Source organism: Antrostomus carolinensis, unplaced genomic scaffold, assembly GCF_000700745.2.
Source record: "Antrostomus carolinensis isolate BGI_N321 unplaced genomic scaffold, ASM70074v2 scaffold25107, whole genome shotgun sequence".
NCBI classification, from domain to species: Eukaryota; Metazoa; Chordata; class Aves; order Caprimulgiformes; family Caprimulgidae; genus Antrostomus; species Antrostomus carolinensis.
Genome location: NW_010325688.1, coordinates 32,385 through 49,344, shown reverse-complemented (window position 1 = coordinate 49,344; position 16,960 = coordinate 32,385). Strand labels below are relative to the sequence as shown.

Genomic DNA, 16,960 nt, shown 5'->3' with positions numbered 1-16,960 from the left:
GTGCTCCGGCAGCGAGAGATTTACCAGCGTCAGAGCTCTGGGACAGGTTGGTGCCTTCTCCGAGCACAACGAAGGGTTCAAGTTTTCATCTAAAGACGGGATGGCCACAGCCAGCCCGTCCTGCTCACAGCTTGTGTCAGGGAGCTCTGCAGATTTGACTGCGGGAGTGTATTCGATGATTTCAATTCTCTTTGGGAGGAGGGAGGGCAGGGTTGGCTCCTCCGTCCCATCAAATGAGACCACTGTCCTGTGCTCTTGTGTCGTTCCCTCCTGCCCCGGGCTGGGCTCTGCAGGCAGGGACTCCTGCGCAGGGGAGGCGAGGGATGCAGGCAGGTGGCTGCCTGCAGGCAGCTCTGCCCCGGGAGGCAGCAGCAGCTCCTCAGCACCTGGACCCTGCACCTTCTCACCCTCCGGAGCCAGCTCCAGGGGCGGCTCCTCGCTCTTCCCCCGCGGCAGGAGCTCGGCAGCAGGAGAGTCGTTCCTGGAGTTCTTGCGGGTGGGTAAGCTGCAGACCGGGGACGTGTGCTGGTGCTCCTGCTCCTGTCTCAAGCGCTCCTCAAACTCCAGGGTGGCTCGCCGGACAGAGCCAGGGCACCACTTGGGCTCAGGGTTGATGGAGCCACGAGGCTCTTGCTGCTCCCCCCCAGGGCTGCTTTCCTCCAGGTCTGATTTACCAGAAGATGGCTGCAGGGAGGGAGCAGCTTCTTGCTCAGCTTGCAGAGGGTCCTTCTCCTTGTCCTGGTGTCCAGCACAGGCTCCTTCGCTCTGTTCCACCCTTTCCGATGCCCAAATCGCCTCCACTGGCAGGTCATGCACCGTGTTCCTCTTTGGTGTCTGGGTGAGGTTGGCTGAACCCTCTTTCTGCTGAGCTGGTCCTGCTCCCTGGTTGATTGACTCAATCTCTGTGATAATTTCCTTCACAGAAATGGCATTTTCTGAGTGGGATCTCGTGAGATGGCCTGTGCTAGGCAGCTCAGGGACCTCCTGCAACACAGAAACAGAAGATTTACAAAGTGGATCAGCTGCAAATGGCAGCAGCTTAAAGGAAGTAAGGGTGCACATCCCCAAAGGAAGAAAAAAAGTGCATCTGTCAGTGTGTGGGGATAGATACAAGTGCTGTGATCACTAATGTAGAAGCATTATTGTCTCTGGGACCAAATTTAACATATTCCAGGCTGGATTTTCACCTAGACTAAGATTTAAGAACTGTTATTTAATAGTCACGAATTCCAAGAGAAATTTATTAAAAAAACCAACCAACCAAATAAAAACCAACCAACCAAACAAAACCCCCACAAACTAGGTTAAAGAAAAGTCCAGTCAACAACAACAACAAATCCTAATGCTGCTAAAAGTGCAGTTTTGAACTGAAAACATGAAAAGATTCTGCTCATGTACAGGAGCAAACAGAAGTACAGCATAAAGAATGATGGAGCGCTGAAATGCTCTGGTTTCCCTGGAGGAGAATCCCCCATCCACACAGATGCTCCTTCTGCCAGAATCACTGGGGAGAGCGTTGGCCTATTCTATTTGGAAAAGCCTTATTGCCTCGCATGGAGATGGAAGAGATTCAAGCAATGCAGCGTGGAATTTAAATAAGAGAGGCTCCCAGAAAATGACAGTCCCGGACATCATCAATCCCTGTGAGGGCCCTGGAGGGTGGAAAGCAATTATAAGAGAAAGGTACCTCAATTCAGAGGTTACTACATTTTGTCAGGAACATCTCTCTACCCAGGATGTGTCTGATTCCATCACCCCAGGTCTGGACAGGCTCATTCTCTTCCTCCAGCAGTGGACTGATTTATTATCCCCACACTGGTGTTTCCCACCCAGGGAAAGGTGCCAGTTTTGTCCCATTCTTTGGTGGATTTCTCAAGTCAGATAAATATCCGTGTGGGTTTGGGAAGCTGGCTGGCCTCATCTGTTCAGGGTTCAGCTGCATTAGTGGGTCAAGTCCCACCTATCTGCTCTCCTGATGCAAAACTCAAAAATAAGTTTCTCATGAGAACAGCACAGCAGGTCAGGTCAAGGTCGACTCAGCCAGTGCCCTGCCACTGCCAGCAAACAAATGTTTAAGGAAAAAGCACAGAAAAGGGCAAGTATCTAAAAGTAAAGAAAAGGGGAAGCATCAGCAATCCCTCCCCAAACAGCTACCCTGTTCAGTGAAAACCAGGACCAGAACATCCCCTGTGCACAGCAACCTCACAGCAGAACTACCCGCTGATAGACTCGAGCAGCAGTTCCTAAAGAAACAAGCAAGTTATTTTAACCTTTTGTTGTTCTTCATCTGTGGAAGAGTCATCTGATGCCTGAGGAGAGTTTCCAGAGCTGTTCCTCTGAGCACCTGCGCCGCCATCCGCAGCAGGCAGCACTTCCAGCACCGGCACCCTGGAGACCCCGTTCCTTCCACTTCCTTGCTCCTCCGTCCTGGAATGGGAGCAGGTGCGTGAGCGGCTCTCCTGAGAAAGCTCCACAAATTTCTCCAGAGCGCTGAAGAAATCAATCCTGTCTGTACTGAGGTCTGTCACCTCAGCCTGGGGATTCTGTTGGAGACTTGGGGAATTTTGGTTTGGGGATTGGGGAAAGTCTTTTAAGCAGGAAGTGAATTCTTCCATGGGAACCAAGTGTACGTTCATATCAGGCTTAAGGGCGTCTTTTTCTAGATCGTCCACTGTCAAATCAGGAAACTCTGTTATTTCCAAGGGGTGCTGGAGTTGCATTAAGGCCTCAGAAGCATGGCAGTTATCAGGGGGAACAGAGTCTACACAGCATCCTGCTGTACAGCCATTGATATTGTTCAGGTTCAGCTTGTCCTCCATCTGCTCAGTGTGGAAGTCTCGACATGTAAACTCTAAGTGGATCCTTCTCTCCTTCACACACATCTCCTCAATCATGTTTGCATCCTCTGGGACCTGCTGCTCCCTTTCTTGCTCAGCTGAGTAGATGGGAGACATTGGCTGCTGGTTGTCGTTGGTCTTTGCCTCTGAGATCTGGTCAGCCGAGGTGGTGATCTCCTTTTTGTTCAGCTCCAGCCCTGACTTGCAGATGGGCTCGTGATGGTCTGAGAGGTCACTGTCTGAGTGCGAGCGCCACAGTTTATTATGCCGCTGTTTGCTGCGGGGAAGAAAAGCAAATGAAAACACTGAGTAGTTTTCACATACCAGAGCCCAACCCACCTTGTTGTAAGAGGATGCAACAGCTATGAAAAACCGTGCCAGATATTGGAGTCATTGACCACAAACTGCAGCTTCACCTAAACAGCTCAAGGCCAAACCTGCTGCTGGAGAAGATGATCCAGTGACAAGCCACTTTCCAGCAGTTAAATCCCACGGCACCGTTCTGCTCCACACACACGTATTTCCCAGCAGTACTTTATCAGTCTACTCAACAAATGCAATGTTTATTTGACTAGAGAATTTGGTCCTTTCTCAGCCAGTAAGCACTCTTCCATTTGCTAGCAGGTGAGCAATGACCAGAAGAGACAGTCACTAGTCCTGGACATGAGTGGATGGTGGACACTGAATTAAGTGGTTCCTTCTTTGAGTATCTTCAGTGATCAGTAACTGGGATCTGCTAACCAAGGGGGTAGGGTGGGGTGAGTAACTGTGGGTGTGTGTAAAACATGGAAGACATCCTCAACAGTCACCAAGCAGCCCAAAACACCACCTGCCTTTCACAGGAAGGAAGCTCAAGAGTTCTCCACCTCTTGGAAAGCCCCTTTAGGAAGGTCTGAGCAGTCACGAGGCCAAGCAACTGCCAGCAGCATTGCATCACCTTCCTCATCTCCACCTGCCAAAAAACCCAGCCTGTGCCCCTGGGCTTACAGAGAGGAAGGGAGACAACTTCTCCCAGTGAAACCACACCAGCTAGACATGTCTACAAGGGCTTTGCTGAGTGACCATGGCTACAGGGCTGTGCTTCCACCGTTTGCCCCTAGGAGGAGAGCAGATACCACAGAAAGGACCTTGGACCTGCAGGAGACCTTGCAAAACCTCTCCAGTCCCTTGCTAGTGTGAGCAGGCGCTCCCAGACACATCCATTGGCTGCAGTAAGTTAATTAGAGATGCTATTAGACTAATTACAATGTACCAGTTTAGTTGTGGGTGCCTGACAGCTAGGGAAAATAATCCATCACAGATTTAACTTTCCAATCCCATCATCAGCTACAAACTTCACATATGACACAGGGCAGAACCAGGTCCTCTCAGAGGAGAGAAGGGTCAAGATGAGAGGCCAAAAGGCATTGCCCTGGGGTGCACGTGCTCTGTCTCTAATGGGTTTTGGAGCAAAGTCTGACAATGGCAGCAGAACCAGGCTTGTCTGTGAGGCAGGTTGTTGCTGAGGCTCTGTATGGGATGCCAAAGATTTCCCACATCTCTGCTGATGGAACCTGTAGAGAAGTTGTTGATGTTTTCTGAGAGCACTTCCCACCCCGGCGCTTCAGTGCTCACATCCAGCACTCTGATTTTGAAAGTCAAAATTACCCTCACGCATGAACAAACCCAACTTGTTTAGCACAGCTTTGATCTGAGAATCAAAACAGACACCAACAACCGCTGGGAGAGGTGTATTGTATTCACTTTCTATCCCACACTTCCTCCAGTCTTACAACCTGCCAGAGGTGCTAAAAGCAGGGTCAGAGAACAGGAGCCCAGGTCCCTTCCTAGAGCCCACAGACACTTCTTGACCTTCCTGAGCAGCGTTCCCAGCGCTGGGGAGAACAGCCCACAATAGCCCAGGCATTCAGTGTGCCAGGCACAATGTCTGGGGGCAGCACCAGGGCTGGCCAGCTTGTGTCCACACCAGCCTTGGACTGGGAGCCCCCCACACCTCCCACCATGCTGTAGCCAGCTCTCCAGGCTCCAGTATAAAACTACTACTGTTGATTCCAAAGTTGCACAAGGCATAGGGGATCCCAAACACTCCTTTCCTATAAGTCATCCATAACTAATACAAGAAACAGGTCTGGCTCAGCCTTTCTGTGTCTATCACCAGAGAGAGGGAACAGTTTACTAACCCCAGGAAGTATGATGGTCCCAAAGAGCAAAACACACTTGTTGTTGAGACTAAAAGCAGGCAGGGGGTTTTCATCTTACAGCTGGAAAACATATCCCAGTTGCTATAACCCCAACACAAAACCGTAACTAGATAGTGCGAGCACATGGCTGCCCTCACATATCTTCCCTCTGAAACTGGAGCAGTCACATGAGCGTGAATCTGTTGGGGTTTTTGTTTTTGTTTTTTTCTTTTTACCTGTCCTGGAATACTGCAGCAATAAACCAGGCAGCCAGAGGGCAAAGCTAAATAACAGAGAAGAAAGAGGGGGGAAAAAAAAAAGCAGTTTGGAGCTGAGAAAGGAACTGCATAAAGACAGACTGTTTCTGCAGCAGAGAGGCCATTCCTTGCTTCAGTGAAGCTTCATTTACTGCAGGCTTTTTAGTCCTACACACACAGATGTAAGGCACTGCTCTTGCATTTTTTAAAGCCTCACAAGTAATCCTGTTCGTGCCGTTGTGTGGGGACTTGCAGAGTAGGTCAGGAGCAGTGGTGTGCTTAAGTGGGAGGGGAGCCACACACCATGTAATAATGGCAGCAAGAGAGATTTACCTCCTGAAAAATAAATTACTAGAAGACAGGAAAAAAAATCCTTGTCCAAAATGTCTGTACAGGGTGGCTTTGCAGGTGTGCTACCAACCACTAGACTGACAGATTACCTAAACCAACGGCACGGCTGAGGGCTAGAAGATGTGATAAACCAGCTGCTACCAGCCCAGGGCTCCTCACAGTTGTTCACCAACCTGCTGCACAGGATGTTGGTTTGTTTTTTCGTATCTGAAACCCTTCTTTTCCTCCATCCAGCCTACCCCAATGAGATCTAATGTCCCAGTCTGCTCAATGCTACATAGCTCACCACACTGGCTAGGTCACCTCTAGCTCAGAGTTAAGCACTGACCTTTATTAACTGGTGCCAGCAGCACGTTTGGTGTCACACCAGGCACCAAAGGCAGGTGTAGTGTCTGTCTCAAAGGGTTTCAGTCCAGGAGAGCGTGATTTCTTAAAATATCTATTCCACTGTGATCTACCCTGAGATGTGATACTACTTGGCTGCTTTTTCAGAGAGAAAGAGGGTTGTTATGGCAGTCAGTGGGGAGCAGGGGGAGAGGAAGGCATGGGAAGAGGTAGGGGACAGAGATCTCTTGGGTGTACCTCATCAAGGAGTCAGCTGGGAGGAGCCCTCAGGTTGCTAATCTGTGCAGAGAGGGAAAGAAGAAGCACACCTCAGTGACAGGAGGAGCTTACACCAGGGGTTTGGTGCAAAGGAGGAACAGTAAGTCATTAGCACAGAAAAAGGGAAGGGAGGTCTCTGCAAGTAGATAGGACAGACTCAAAGGGACAAAACTCAGAGGACAGAGGTGAGAAGTGTGTCCTAAAGAGAGCACATGAGTGCCTGAGCTGCTGTAAAGAACAGCATGAGCCTGGCACCTTTCAACAGCACCAAGAAGCTATGAAATAATTACTTGGGTCAAAACATGCTAAGAGTCACCTGCTGTGGCAGGAGGCTGAGCTTGGGCAATTCTGCTTCCTTCAGATCTGCTCCCTGGCAAAGCACACCAGGATCCTAAACAGAATACCATAATCTGGTGAAAGACAAGAGTATCACTACCTCCTTCCAGCTGATCACGTGAAGACATTGCTTAACACAACTTACAAGTGGATTTCTCAGAAACATGCAATATTTCTGTCTTTTTGCTCATCAGGTGATAGGCTTGGGATTACAACACACTTGCCCATACCCAGGCCCAGCTCCAGACAAGTCTCAGGACTCCATGCAGGAATAAACATTGCTGTTGCAATGCACAGAACATCCTGTCCCCTCCCCTAACACCAACACTCACTGAAGGGATCTAAATAAAACCAGACCAGCTGCTGAGGAGGGGCATGTTCAACAGGGAACTGTAAGGCTGAGATGGAGACAAAGCGGGTTCCCTGCCAAGTGATGTTACAAACAACAGGGACATCGTTTATCTCTGCTGGAGTCTGCACAGCTCTGACTGCTGCAATCAGATGGCCGTTCATGGGATGCTACTCTCCAAAAAACAGCCATCCTAGAAGCCAAACAGCCTCCTAAAAGCTCTTTATTACACCCATTTCCCCAAGCTCAGCTGAGATAATCCATGAAAACAGAGTGCTATCTGTCCCAAGACAGTCACGGGTTTACACAACGCAGCGCTGGAATTCTAATTAAAATAATGGAGTCAATCATTTAAGTGTGATGCCTTTACACAGGTAATCCAGGTCATTCCACTCACCTGGCCAGCAGGATGCCTTGGTATTCCTCCAGCTGCCGCATAAAGCTGGGGTTGGGCTTGGTGACAGTGCGTCGTTCCTTCACGTAGTCGTAAGCCCTGTCCAGGTTCCAGCCGTACTCCTTCATGGCGTAGGCGATCACCGTGGACGCCGAGCGGCTCACTCCCATCTTGCAGTGCACCAGGCACTTAGAACCATTTTTTCTGAAGCAGGAGAAAGACAAAAGACGATCATTAAATAGAAAACACAGCCTCTGAGAAGCTTAAGAAAATAGCAACTTCTTTACCAGAGCATTATCAAACACATTTTCAACACTGTGGCCACAGTTGAAGTTTGGGATGTGATCTGATAATCCAATTTACAAACTAGAGCAAGACACACAAAAAAAGTGAAGAACGAGGTCTTAATATTCTTAACAGATTTTGTTACAACAGCTCTTCTGAAGCTTTTAATGGCAAAGTGGAAAAACATCGGTTGTTTGCAGAGATTTGTGAAGACTGCTAAAGACTAATATGGCATCCTTCAACGCAGCCCAAGTGGCCCACTGGTATCAAGCAATATGCCAAATAAAAAGGGCATCTGTTGCACAAACGTGGCCTCACAGTTTAGAAACACATCACGGGAGATACTGAGCAGTTCAGGGCAGCCTCTCCTACTGCAAACTTCTGACAGCACATTATTGGGTTTGGCAATTTGCTAAACAAGATCAACATTGCTTTAGTCAGGTGTTTGTAAACCCCACCCAGCTCCCATCTGCATCTCTCCAGACACCGGTAAGTTCAAATCCAACCAAAAGCTCCATGGACCAACCTGGCTGATTTTTCTTGATACCACCATTTCTTAGGACTGTCTATAGGTAGAAAGCTCAGCCCTTCCACTCTGTTTCTAACAGTCTTTCACCTCAGTACCTGTCCAAATGCAAGTGAGTGGAAAAGATGACCTCCCCATTGCTGGAGGCAGAGACCTCAAACCCTGCTGCAATCAGATGGAAGATCCTTCAGCTTTAATTATTTTTTCTTATTGAATGCAAAGCAAACAGTGTCTTTGAGTGCAATGAGCAGCTACTCTGCTTGGTGAGGCTGGTACAGAGCCCAAAAGGGCAGCTAGTGCTCTGCTCCATGGAATTAAAAACCATTTGTCTGCCATGAAATACAAGGAGGAGGGCTACAGCCCTTCTCTGTGAACTCCGTGTGCTGGGCAGCATTGGCACGGAGCAGGCTGAGAGAGCTTGGGTTTGGCACCTTTAATTTTCTCCTTGAAGTGCTAGGTTTTCTGGATTGCCAGCTATGTGAAGTTCCCACAGGACAAACCAGGAGGCCACAGAATCATGTGCCTCGACAAGCTCAGACCTCAGCTGCTCACAGCTGTCTGAGCCTGTACCTGCATCCACGCTCCTCAGACTGGGAGAGATGTCAGCACTGGCTGGGGTATACTGGGCTATAGCAGCCTTTAGATTGCTCAAAGACTTTCTCAGCTTTGCAAATCAAATTAGTCAAAACATTGCAATGCTTTTGGTGATTTAAAAAACCCCCTCAAACACAACAAGCAAACAGGGCAAAGAATGAGGTACAGTAATTGCTCCTATTTGGAAGATTATTAACTTACATCACCTCATACACTGTACTGAGGCCCAATTGTTCAAACCCCAGTGGAAAATACTCTGGGCAGGAGAATACTTCTCAGGATGACAACAATTCAAAAATCAATACTTAAGGGAATATCATGATGTCTTTTAAAGAAACCATCTTTAAAATAAGTCTTGAGCCATACTCAAACAAGTCAGCTTTTAAAGGCTATGAGAAATCACAAGCACCAGCTATGGTTAAGAGATGACAGACTTCTATAATGGAAATAATACTTTAAAGGCAACATATGCCAGTCTGCTTTCTGACAAGTTTTCCCTTAAGAAGGCTGCTGAATTAACTGGAGACAGCTTATATAACTGGGATGCAGTTCTCTGCAGTAAAAAGGCCCTACCTTCAGCATCCGCTATCAGATTACTCATTGTAACTGACAGCTCAGAGACCTACACAGGCATTTACTCCTGTTAAAGAGAAGAGTTTGCTCTGGAGCATTATGGAATCACTTCCAGACTGTGGGCTTCATTGTACAACCCCACAATGCAGGGAACAGCTTATGTTTGTGTTTGGCTTGTAAGGTTTTGCTTCTGCAACTGCCCTTTCCTCCCCACCAGCACCTCTGCAGATCCACTACATCTCCTAAACAGCAGGCAAACTGTCAGCGCCCTGGTACAGGAATGATCTCCTCCACTGTTTGTCAGGACTGCAACTGGGCAGAAACCCCTCACTACTCCTACCTGCTCCTTCTACAAGCACCTGCAAGAAGGAAAATTTGTGGAAGGCAACTCTTAACACTTAGACAGAAACTACAAAATGAAAATGCTTTGATCCAAGGTAGGTAAGGAGGAAAAGTAGTTAAGAAAATTAGTAGGAAAATAGAAAATGCTTAGTAGACATCTTCTAAATGTGTTTGTTCTGTTCTGAAAACTTACTTTGCCTTGGAGATAAATTTGTAGGTGTCATTCCAATAAGCCAGCAGATCTGTCGCTTCTTCATCATATACTCGAATATTATGGTATTCAAAGAGCCCAGGGAAGAAGTTATCTATTTCTCGAGTCACATTCAAAATATACCGCACCCTGCACGGAAACAGACAGCAGATACAAATGCAGAGCGTGCAGAACACAGCAAGTTCAGAGAGAGATCACAGCTGCTACACAACAGCCTTGCCTTGCTTTGCAACTTCAAATGCTTCGAGTTTTGCCACTCGCAGTCTTGAACACACCTCCTTGGAAACCAGGACTTCATGCAAGGAAGCAGCAGCTAACACAGACAAAAGGTTTTGCTGAGCAATTTACAGCCTAGCCTCTGAAATACTGGATAGAAACTTCCTCTACCTCTTCCACCATCACTCTGTTCTCAATGTTAGCAACACTCAGGTCACAGGAGCTCCTGCACAGAATGTGCAGTTCGTGTTTGGACACTTTCTCAAAGCCCCTTTGTGAATCTCTCCTCCTGCTGCACCAACAACACAGGAAGATTGAAGGCATAAGCTCGTGAGCAACACCATAGTTAAACAAATGCATAAAATAACTACAGAGAGATTTAACAGACAATGAGCCACTGGGGAGGATTTATTTCTTATATCTCAATTTTCTGGAAAGGAAACTGCTAGAGAAAGCATATGGTATTTATGTACACTACATCCAGTATTTTTAGCCCTGAGGGTTATTCCTAAGATGCTTATAAACTGCACTCATGCTGAGATATCAGACAGAACAAGAGCACTGCAAGGGAGTGACATCTCTTTCCTAGCAGGTATGAGATCACTGGCAGGCAAGTAGGACCTGTCTGACCCAAAGAAGCTGCAGCAGACCCTAAGCTGAATGAGGAGAGTCAATTCTGCCAGGCTGATTCTCTGAAGTACACAAGTATGTTATCAATTCAATTCAGCAGTGATTAGCTTTTTTCCACTGGATTGGCACAAATAAGCCAAACACATAAATAATGATTTAATTGCAAAATCTTGGTGCTTAGATCCACCTGGCCTAGAGAAAGGACATTCTAACCCATCAGTGCTAAGCCTGAGAGCTACAGGATTTTACTTCCACTGGGCCCCTCTCAAAGCAACAAATGTTCTTTTACATATTTTCCTTCCTGCCACAGTCCGGAGGTCCAGACTCCAAAGTGCCTCTGTAATCATGAGACCTCAGTCCAGAACAAGGGGCTGGAGCAGAGGGCACAGAGCCAACCACGCAGCATCCAGTTCAGTAATTGTAGCTTTTTGCTACTTCTAGCTATGAGATTGCTGGCTTCCTCTGTTCACCAAGAGGATGTCAGGCAAGGTCAGGGAACAAGATTCTTTTACTTTAGGGTGCTTGTTTGTGGGACGCAGAGTTTGGAGGAAGCAGGAGCTTGTTCAGATCTGCAAACCCTTAAGTAAAACTCAGGTTACACAGCAGGTACGGAATAGAGTTTGTTGCTTAGACAAGTGTTGAGGCTCTTGCTTTTAAGCTCATGGCCTGAAGCTACTTACCCTCTATTCTGCAAGTCTTCCAAATTGGAGGCGTTCCATTCCGAGCCCTGCAGGGAAAACATGCCAAGGGACACATCAGCCAGAAGAAAGGCATGGCCAGACAATGGCTGGAGGAAGGGATTGTCACCAGTGAACTGGAGGAGGACGCTGGCCAGCCAGTGTTGGAGAGCTAGGGGGTCTTTTGAGTAAAAGAACAGTAACAGGGCTGATGTTCAGCACCTTAATCTCACCCCATTAACCAGATCTATTCTGAAGCAACAAGTAGCTCTACAAAGCAGGAGCCCAGCACCATATGCTGGTACTTCCTGCAAACCGCTGACGAATCAACCTCAGCAAAGACGAGACCACTCCACCCTTTCCCCGGAGGCTGCTGCCAGTGCTACCCCACAGAAGAGAGACTGCCTGCACTTAAAAACCATCCAGGTGCTCTTTATACATGAAACACCCATCTCACACATCAAAGGCAGCAACACCATAAGCTCACTTGGGTTACACCTCACTTGGGTTACACCTCTTCTCCCCACGTTCAAAGCCTGTGTGAGCAGAGAAATAAACACATTTAGCCCTGACTAGCTAACCCTCTTCTCTGCAGCACGCTGAGGGCCTCCAAGCTGCCTGTTTCCTGCTCAAACACACAAACCCTGACTGAGGACAAAACAACTCAAAGGCTTCCTTCAAAATTTAAAGCACACAAGCTATCTGCTTCCCAGCCCTAAAATAGCTCCTAAATAGAAAGATGGTTCAGATGAAGGAGCAAGAGGGACCCAGGCAAAACTATCATCACCAGCAGAACAGCACAAGCTTCCACATCACTCCAGGGCCAGGAGAAGCACAGCTAGGGTGAGCTGGCCCTTGGAGCATACCCACTGCCTGCCTGCAAACCCTGTCAGCCCGAGAGCGGGAACCTCCCAGTCTTGCAGAAGAAGCAGTGTCCACCCAGAGGATGGGTTGCTGCTTGCCCCAGAAAGCGTGGGCAGGCACCCTGTGTCTGAGATGGGGGAGCTCCAGGAGCTCTGACTCAGAGGCACCCACCTGCGCCCATGACAGCACTTGCAGAATAGTCCTGAGCACTCACAGCCTGCGTCTAGACGTACAGGCACATGAAAGGGCTGCGTGACTATTCAGGTAGCTGCTGGGGAGAAGTCTGTTGTCTTGCCTTGACAACTGAGGAATACAACAAAGAAAAAGCAGCTAGTTCTTCCCAAACTGAACTACTTCCTAAGAGAAACCATCATAATGAGGACACCATTCAAGCACAGCACAGATGGGACTCTGAATTTCAAGCAGAATAAAGAGGCAAATGTTACATGCCATGGTAACCCAGATTTCAACAGAATCCATCGCCTTCAGCCACAGATCAGGTCAATCCCAGCAAAGTCCAGAGCTGGGGCTTTGATATTCACTATCTGACAACAAACATATTTTGATCCCTGCCATATTCACCCTAACTCCCTAGACTGACTTAGCTTCATGTTGTCCCTTTCTGGCTGAGGAAGAATAATTTAATTCAGGCCTGGGAACCACTAGTTTCCACAGGTATGGAGAACAATGCTGCAGCAGTGAAAGTCTTTTCTTCTCTCCTTTGATCCACAATCACCAACATCATCAGGTCCCTTATTTCCTGCTCAGTTATTTTAGCATTCCCTGAGTAGGACCCCACAGGGCTCTTGCCTCCACCTGGAAAGGAAACAGCTCCACATCTTCCAGAGACCCCACTGCACGACTTTGCCTCGCAGTATACACACTCCCAAATTAAGGTCATGCCCAGCCCCAGCAGCACTCACTGATCCTCACCAAGAGAGCTGCTTTGCAAATATTTCTGTTCCACACATTAGCCACAGCTGCTCTTCATGCTGCCTGCAAGCCTTGTTTTAAAGGTCTTGTTCCTACTAAATGCACTCAAGAGTCATGATTCCAAGCCCTGCAGTGGACTGAACTGCCTGTACTGCTTTTGACTAGCACTATAAGCCTGTCACAGGTCTCTCTCGCTCTCTCTGGAGAACACAGCCTGTGAAAAAGAAAATCCATTACATCGTAGGTACTTCAAGTTTCCTGGCTCTACCCCATCACAATTTCTTGGGAGCGCTCACAGTAACATACACCATCCCTTCTGAGCCACGGCACTAAGCTTCAGGAGACTGGGAGAGGCCCTCTCTATTTGGAAAGACCAGCTGGTCCAAGAGGAATGGCTTTGTTTAAAGTTGAGCCAACTTCATAGGCTAGACAGCCCAACCAAACCTGTGTCCGTTGCTTCAGGGCTGGGAAATCCAGCGGAGTGCTGACTCACCAGAAGGAGGTGCAGTAATTAGACAAGCCCCAGCAGCAATGAAGGGCAACTAAGCAAGCAAAACATTAAAAGGCAAAATGTTTATGTTTCCTTAAGTGACTTATCTTCAGGATTCTTTGTTAAGCTCCTCTGTTCCTCCTGGATCACATGAACTTGGAGCTTTCCATGTTACAAGAATGTCATTCCATCTGAATGTTACACAGCTCTCCCCAACAGCTCCCCTCCCTCTTTCCTGTAGTTATGTCCTTCCCAAACACACATATGCTCCAAGAACTTGGTGTGTGGGTACCCCAGACAGTTAACGCTACAAAACTGGTCTTAGGTCAACGGAAAAAGCCCAGAGAAGTAGTCAGAATTAAAGACTTTTTCCCTTTCATCCTCTAGTGACAAGGTCTACAGCTTGGCTGGTGTTGTATGGCAAAGTCTAGCACAGCCAAGAAGCCAGGCTGCTCGTGTTCAATAGCACTAGTGCTTTGCTTAAGAATATGTAACCCCAGGATCAGCCAATCTCTCCTTCAGAGATCCTTTAAGTTCCTCCAGAGCCCTCTGTGTTAACCAAGACATAGTGAGAAGTGTCAGGCAAGTTTACTCTTGAATTCACTGTTAGACTTACCAAAAAGACATGATCAAATATCTGTGTGGGGCTGTCCATCTGCCCCAGGATCACTATCATTTCATTGTCAATGAACTCTTTGAACTCTCGCAGGTTACACACCATCTGCATCTCCAGCTCAGTGCGTATCTAGGTGGGGAGGAGGAACACAAGGAAGCCATATGAAGCTTTTGTTCTGGCCTTTCTTCACAGGATAAAGTACAGAGCTCTCTAGTTTGCACAACAGCACTCCCAGTGCTGTTCCCTCAGTGCTCACCTCTTTTGACGTGATGTTCTCCAAATCTTTCTGCATCATGATCTCCCTTAACTTGGTCTTAATTAGCCGTTCCGTGCGTTCCCGCTCAGTTGGGCTATCAGAAGAAAGCAACAGAGTTACTGGGAATGGAAACAAATTGGACTCATGGCACATTTTAAACAGGTATTGTATAGACTGGATACTCTGCAGAGCCTCAGATACTCACGTTGCTTCCCTCAAGCCCATCCTCAGCTGGAGGGAATTCAGGTGACTGTAAAGTTCAGTTTAGATTCCCAGTTGTATACGAAAGAGACCAATTGAATGCTTCTAATCCATTGTAGTCATCCAGAGAACCTCTGGTATTTGGTAAAATTTAAATTGGGAAGGCTGCATTATACTCTCTGGAGCAATATCTAAGCCTCCCCCTACCTTTATTGGAAAGGTAACAGCTCCAAAGCTCCTTACATGGAGAGACGAGGGCAGCTAAGCCTCTGCGCATTCCTCCAGCCTCTGCTGCCAGGGGCCTTATCACCAGCTGCAAAAATAGCCTGACTAACACCAGGGGAAGTTGCAACAGAGCAGCAGCACAGAGCTGTCTCACCCATCATCTTTAGAAGGGACCCAGCACTAACATCTTGCACCACCTTTCTGTTTCTTTGGAAGGCTGCCAGGATGGCCACTGCACAAACACTTCTCTGCTTTACAAGTGTCCAACTGCTGGTTCACAAATAAAAATCAGGAAAGTTCCTGGTCCTTTTAACCTCATGCATTATTTCAGGACTCAATTAAGAGAATGCTGCCTAGGTGTCCCCAGGAAATCATTCAATTGCTGCCATCAGGGAAAGGGGGGGGATTCCATAAAATTTATATATGAAAAGCTACAAGAGAAGATTAATCTGACAGCCTGCCAAAACTTTTCAGCCACCCTCCTTGTACATTAAAAAACAATCAAGTGTGAAGACTTGTTCACAGCTGAACAACTGCTTAGCATTATTATTCACTCACTGAACTCTAACAACAGGAAATATTTGAGAGCATAAATCAACCAATGGCCCTATTATACTGGGAAAGCAGCTGGGGCCAGTGAAGTAATTTCTTCTACTACAAACCAGTTACAATCTCAGCAACTAAGCCCTCACGCTTGGCATCACATCTGGACACAGACTACCTCTGAGGTTATATGGTATCATTACCATCAGCAATTACTAATTACAGGGGTTGTAAACCTTGAATGTCGATACAGTCTATAAATTTTGTCTTTCCAAACTGTCTACCTATCTACCTCAGCCACTCTTTCGGGCCATATATCACCAGACATCCAAGCATTTAGCTAGAGACAGCTTGGGACCTATATACTGTCCTGTTCCACATTTGCAGAGCTCCTCATAATGATGAAAAACTGCATTGCTCTTTGTCCCCACTCTTAGGTGTATCAGATGGATGCCTATGAGGATGCTTCTGAGCTCCCAGTCTCAGGAGTCCATACACAAACACTTCATTTTACAGCAAAATGTACTGAGTAAGGAAAAAAAGGCCAGTACTCTAAACATGTGCTCAGACACATGACAGTGTATGGGCAAAGTCCAGAGAAACCTGTTCCTTCCAGGAGACACCAGGCCTGGAAAACAGAGGACAAAACCAGCAGAGAGGAAGGCTTAGGTAGCAGAATACACCACACCTCTCTCGCACTAGTAACATGGGACTTACCTTGAAGAAGCAAAGACCTGCAAGCCTAAAGCTCAAGGTAAACAACTAGAGTGAAAACAGAGGCTCCAGGAGATGGAAAGGAGCCCCAGGAGGGCTAAACTTCCAGTGCTGATGTTTATCTAATCAGGGGTCTGGCTATTACCTGGAATAGGAAACCTCTCCTCATTAATACCTAATTAAGAGTAATCACTTGTTGAAACTGTCTCCTCATTTGGACACTGCAGTGCTTGACAGCCAAACACTTTGGCTCAGCAGAGTCAGACCAACTTACACATCTGTGAAGAGGGCAGGTGAGTCGGGTCGATGGGACTGGACATCTTGCATGGCATTCCACTCGTTGACGGATGACTGGTCGGAGTTGATATGGCTCTCATAGTAACTGACCCATGTGAGGAACAGGCTCCCTGGGTAGTAATTGTTGCTTCGCGCCACCTCACAAGCCTTATGTAAACTCTGCAGAGCAGACCTAGAAAGGGAAAAATACTTGCAGGATTGTAATTTCTTCCTCAGGCTGGTATTGAGCACAAAGCAGCAGCCAAATCCAGGATGCTGTTCACATCCCATCAGTTGGTACAAACCCCATAGGCAACAGCCCTCGGCACCGAGCAGAGACTGTCCTGCAAGGGTGTGGATAACCACACGCTGCAAGAGCTCGCGTGTTGTGACTGCAGTACACCGAGACAAGCCTGGGTAGCAGTTCAGGTTGGTGCAATTCAATTTCTGCTGGTGCCCACCATTCAGAGGGCAGAGGCAC

The 16,960-nt window shown here is 47.5% G+C and overlaps 1 protein-coding gene across 1 annotated transcript in view; it reads right to left on the bottom strand.

The window, feature by feature from the left end:
* The window catches only part of LOC104527578 (protein phosphatase Slingshot homolog 2), a gene marked incomplete at its 5' end in the record, with an annotated part of 31,647 nt that overhangs the window by 992 nt on the left and 13,695 nt on the right, over positions 1-16,960 (bottom strand). The window contains 8 exon segments of the mRNA XM_029085804.1: positions 3-984; positions 2,271-3,114; positions 7,311-7,511; positions 9,821-9,967; positions 11,365-11,411; positions 14,265-14,393; positions 14,521-14,614; positions 16,478-16,672. Of these exon segments, the coding sequence (XP_028941637.1) occupies positions 3-984; positions 2,271-3,114; positions 7,311-7,511; positions 9,821-9,967; positions 11,365-11,411; positions 14,265-14,393; positions 14,521-14,614; positions 16,478-16,672 (2,639 nt within the window).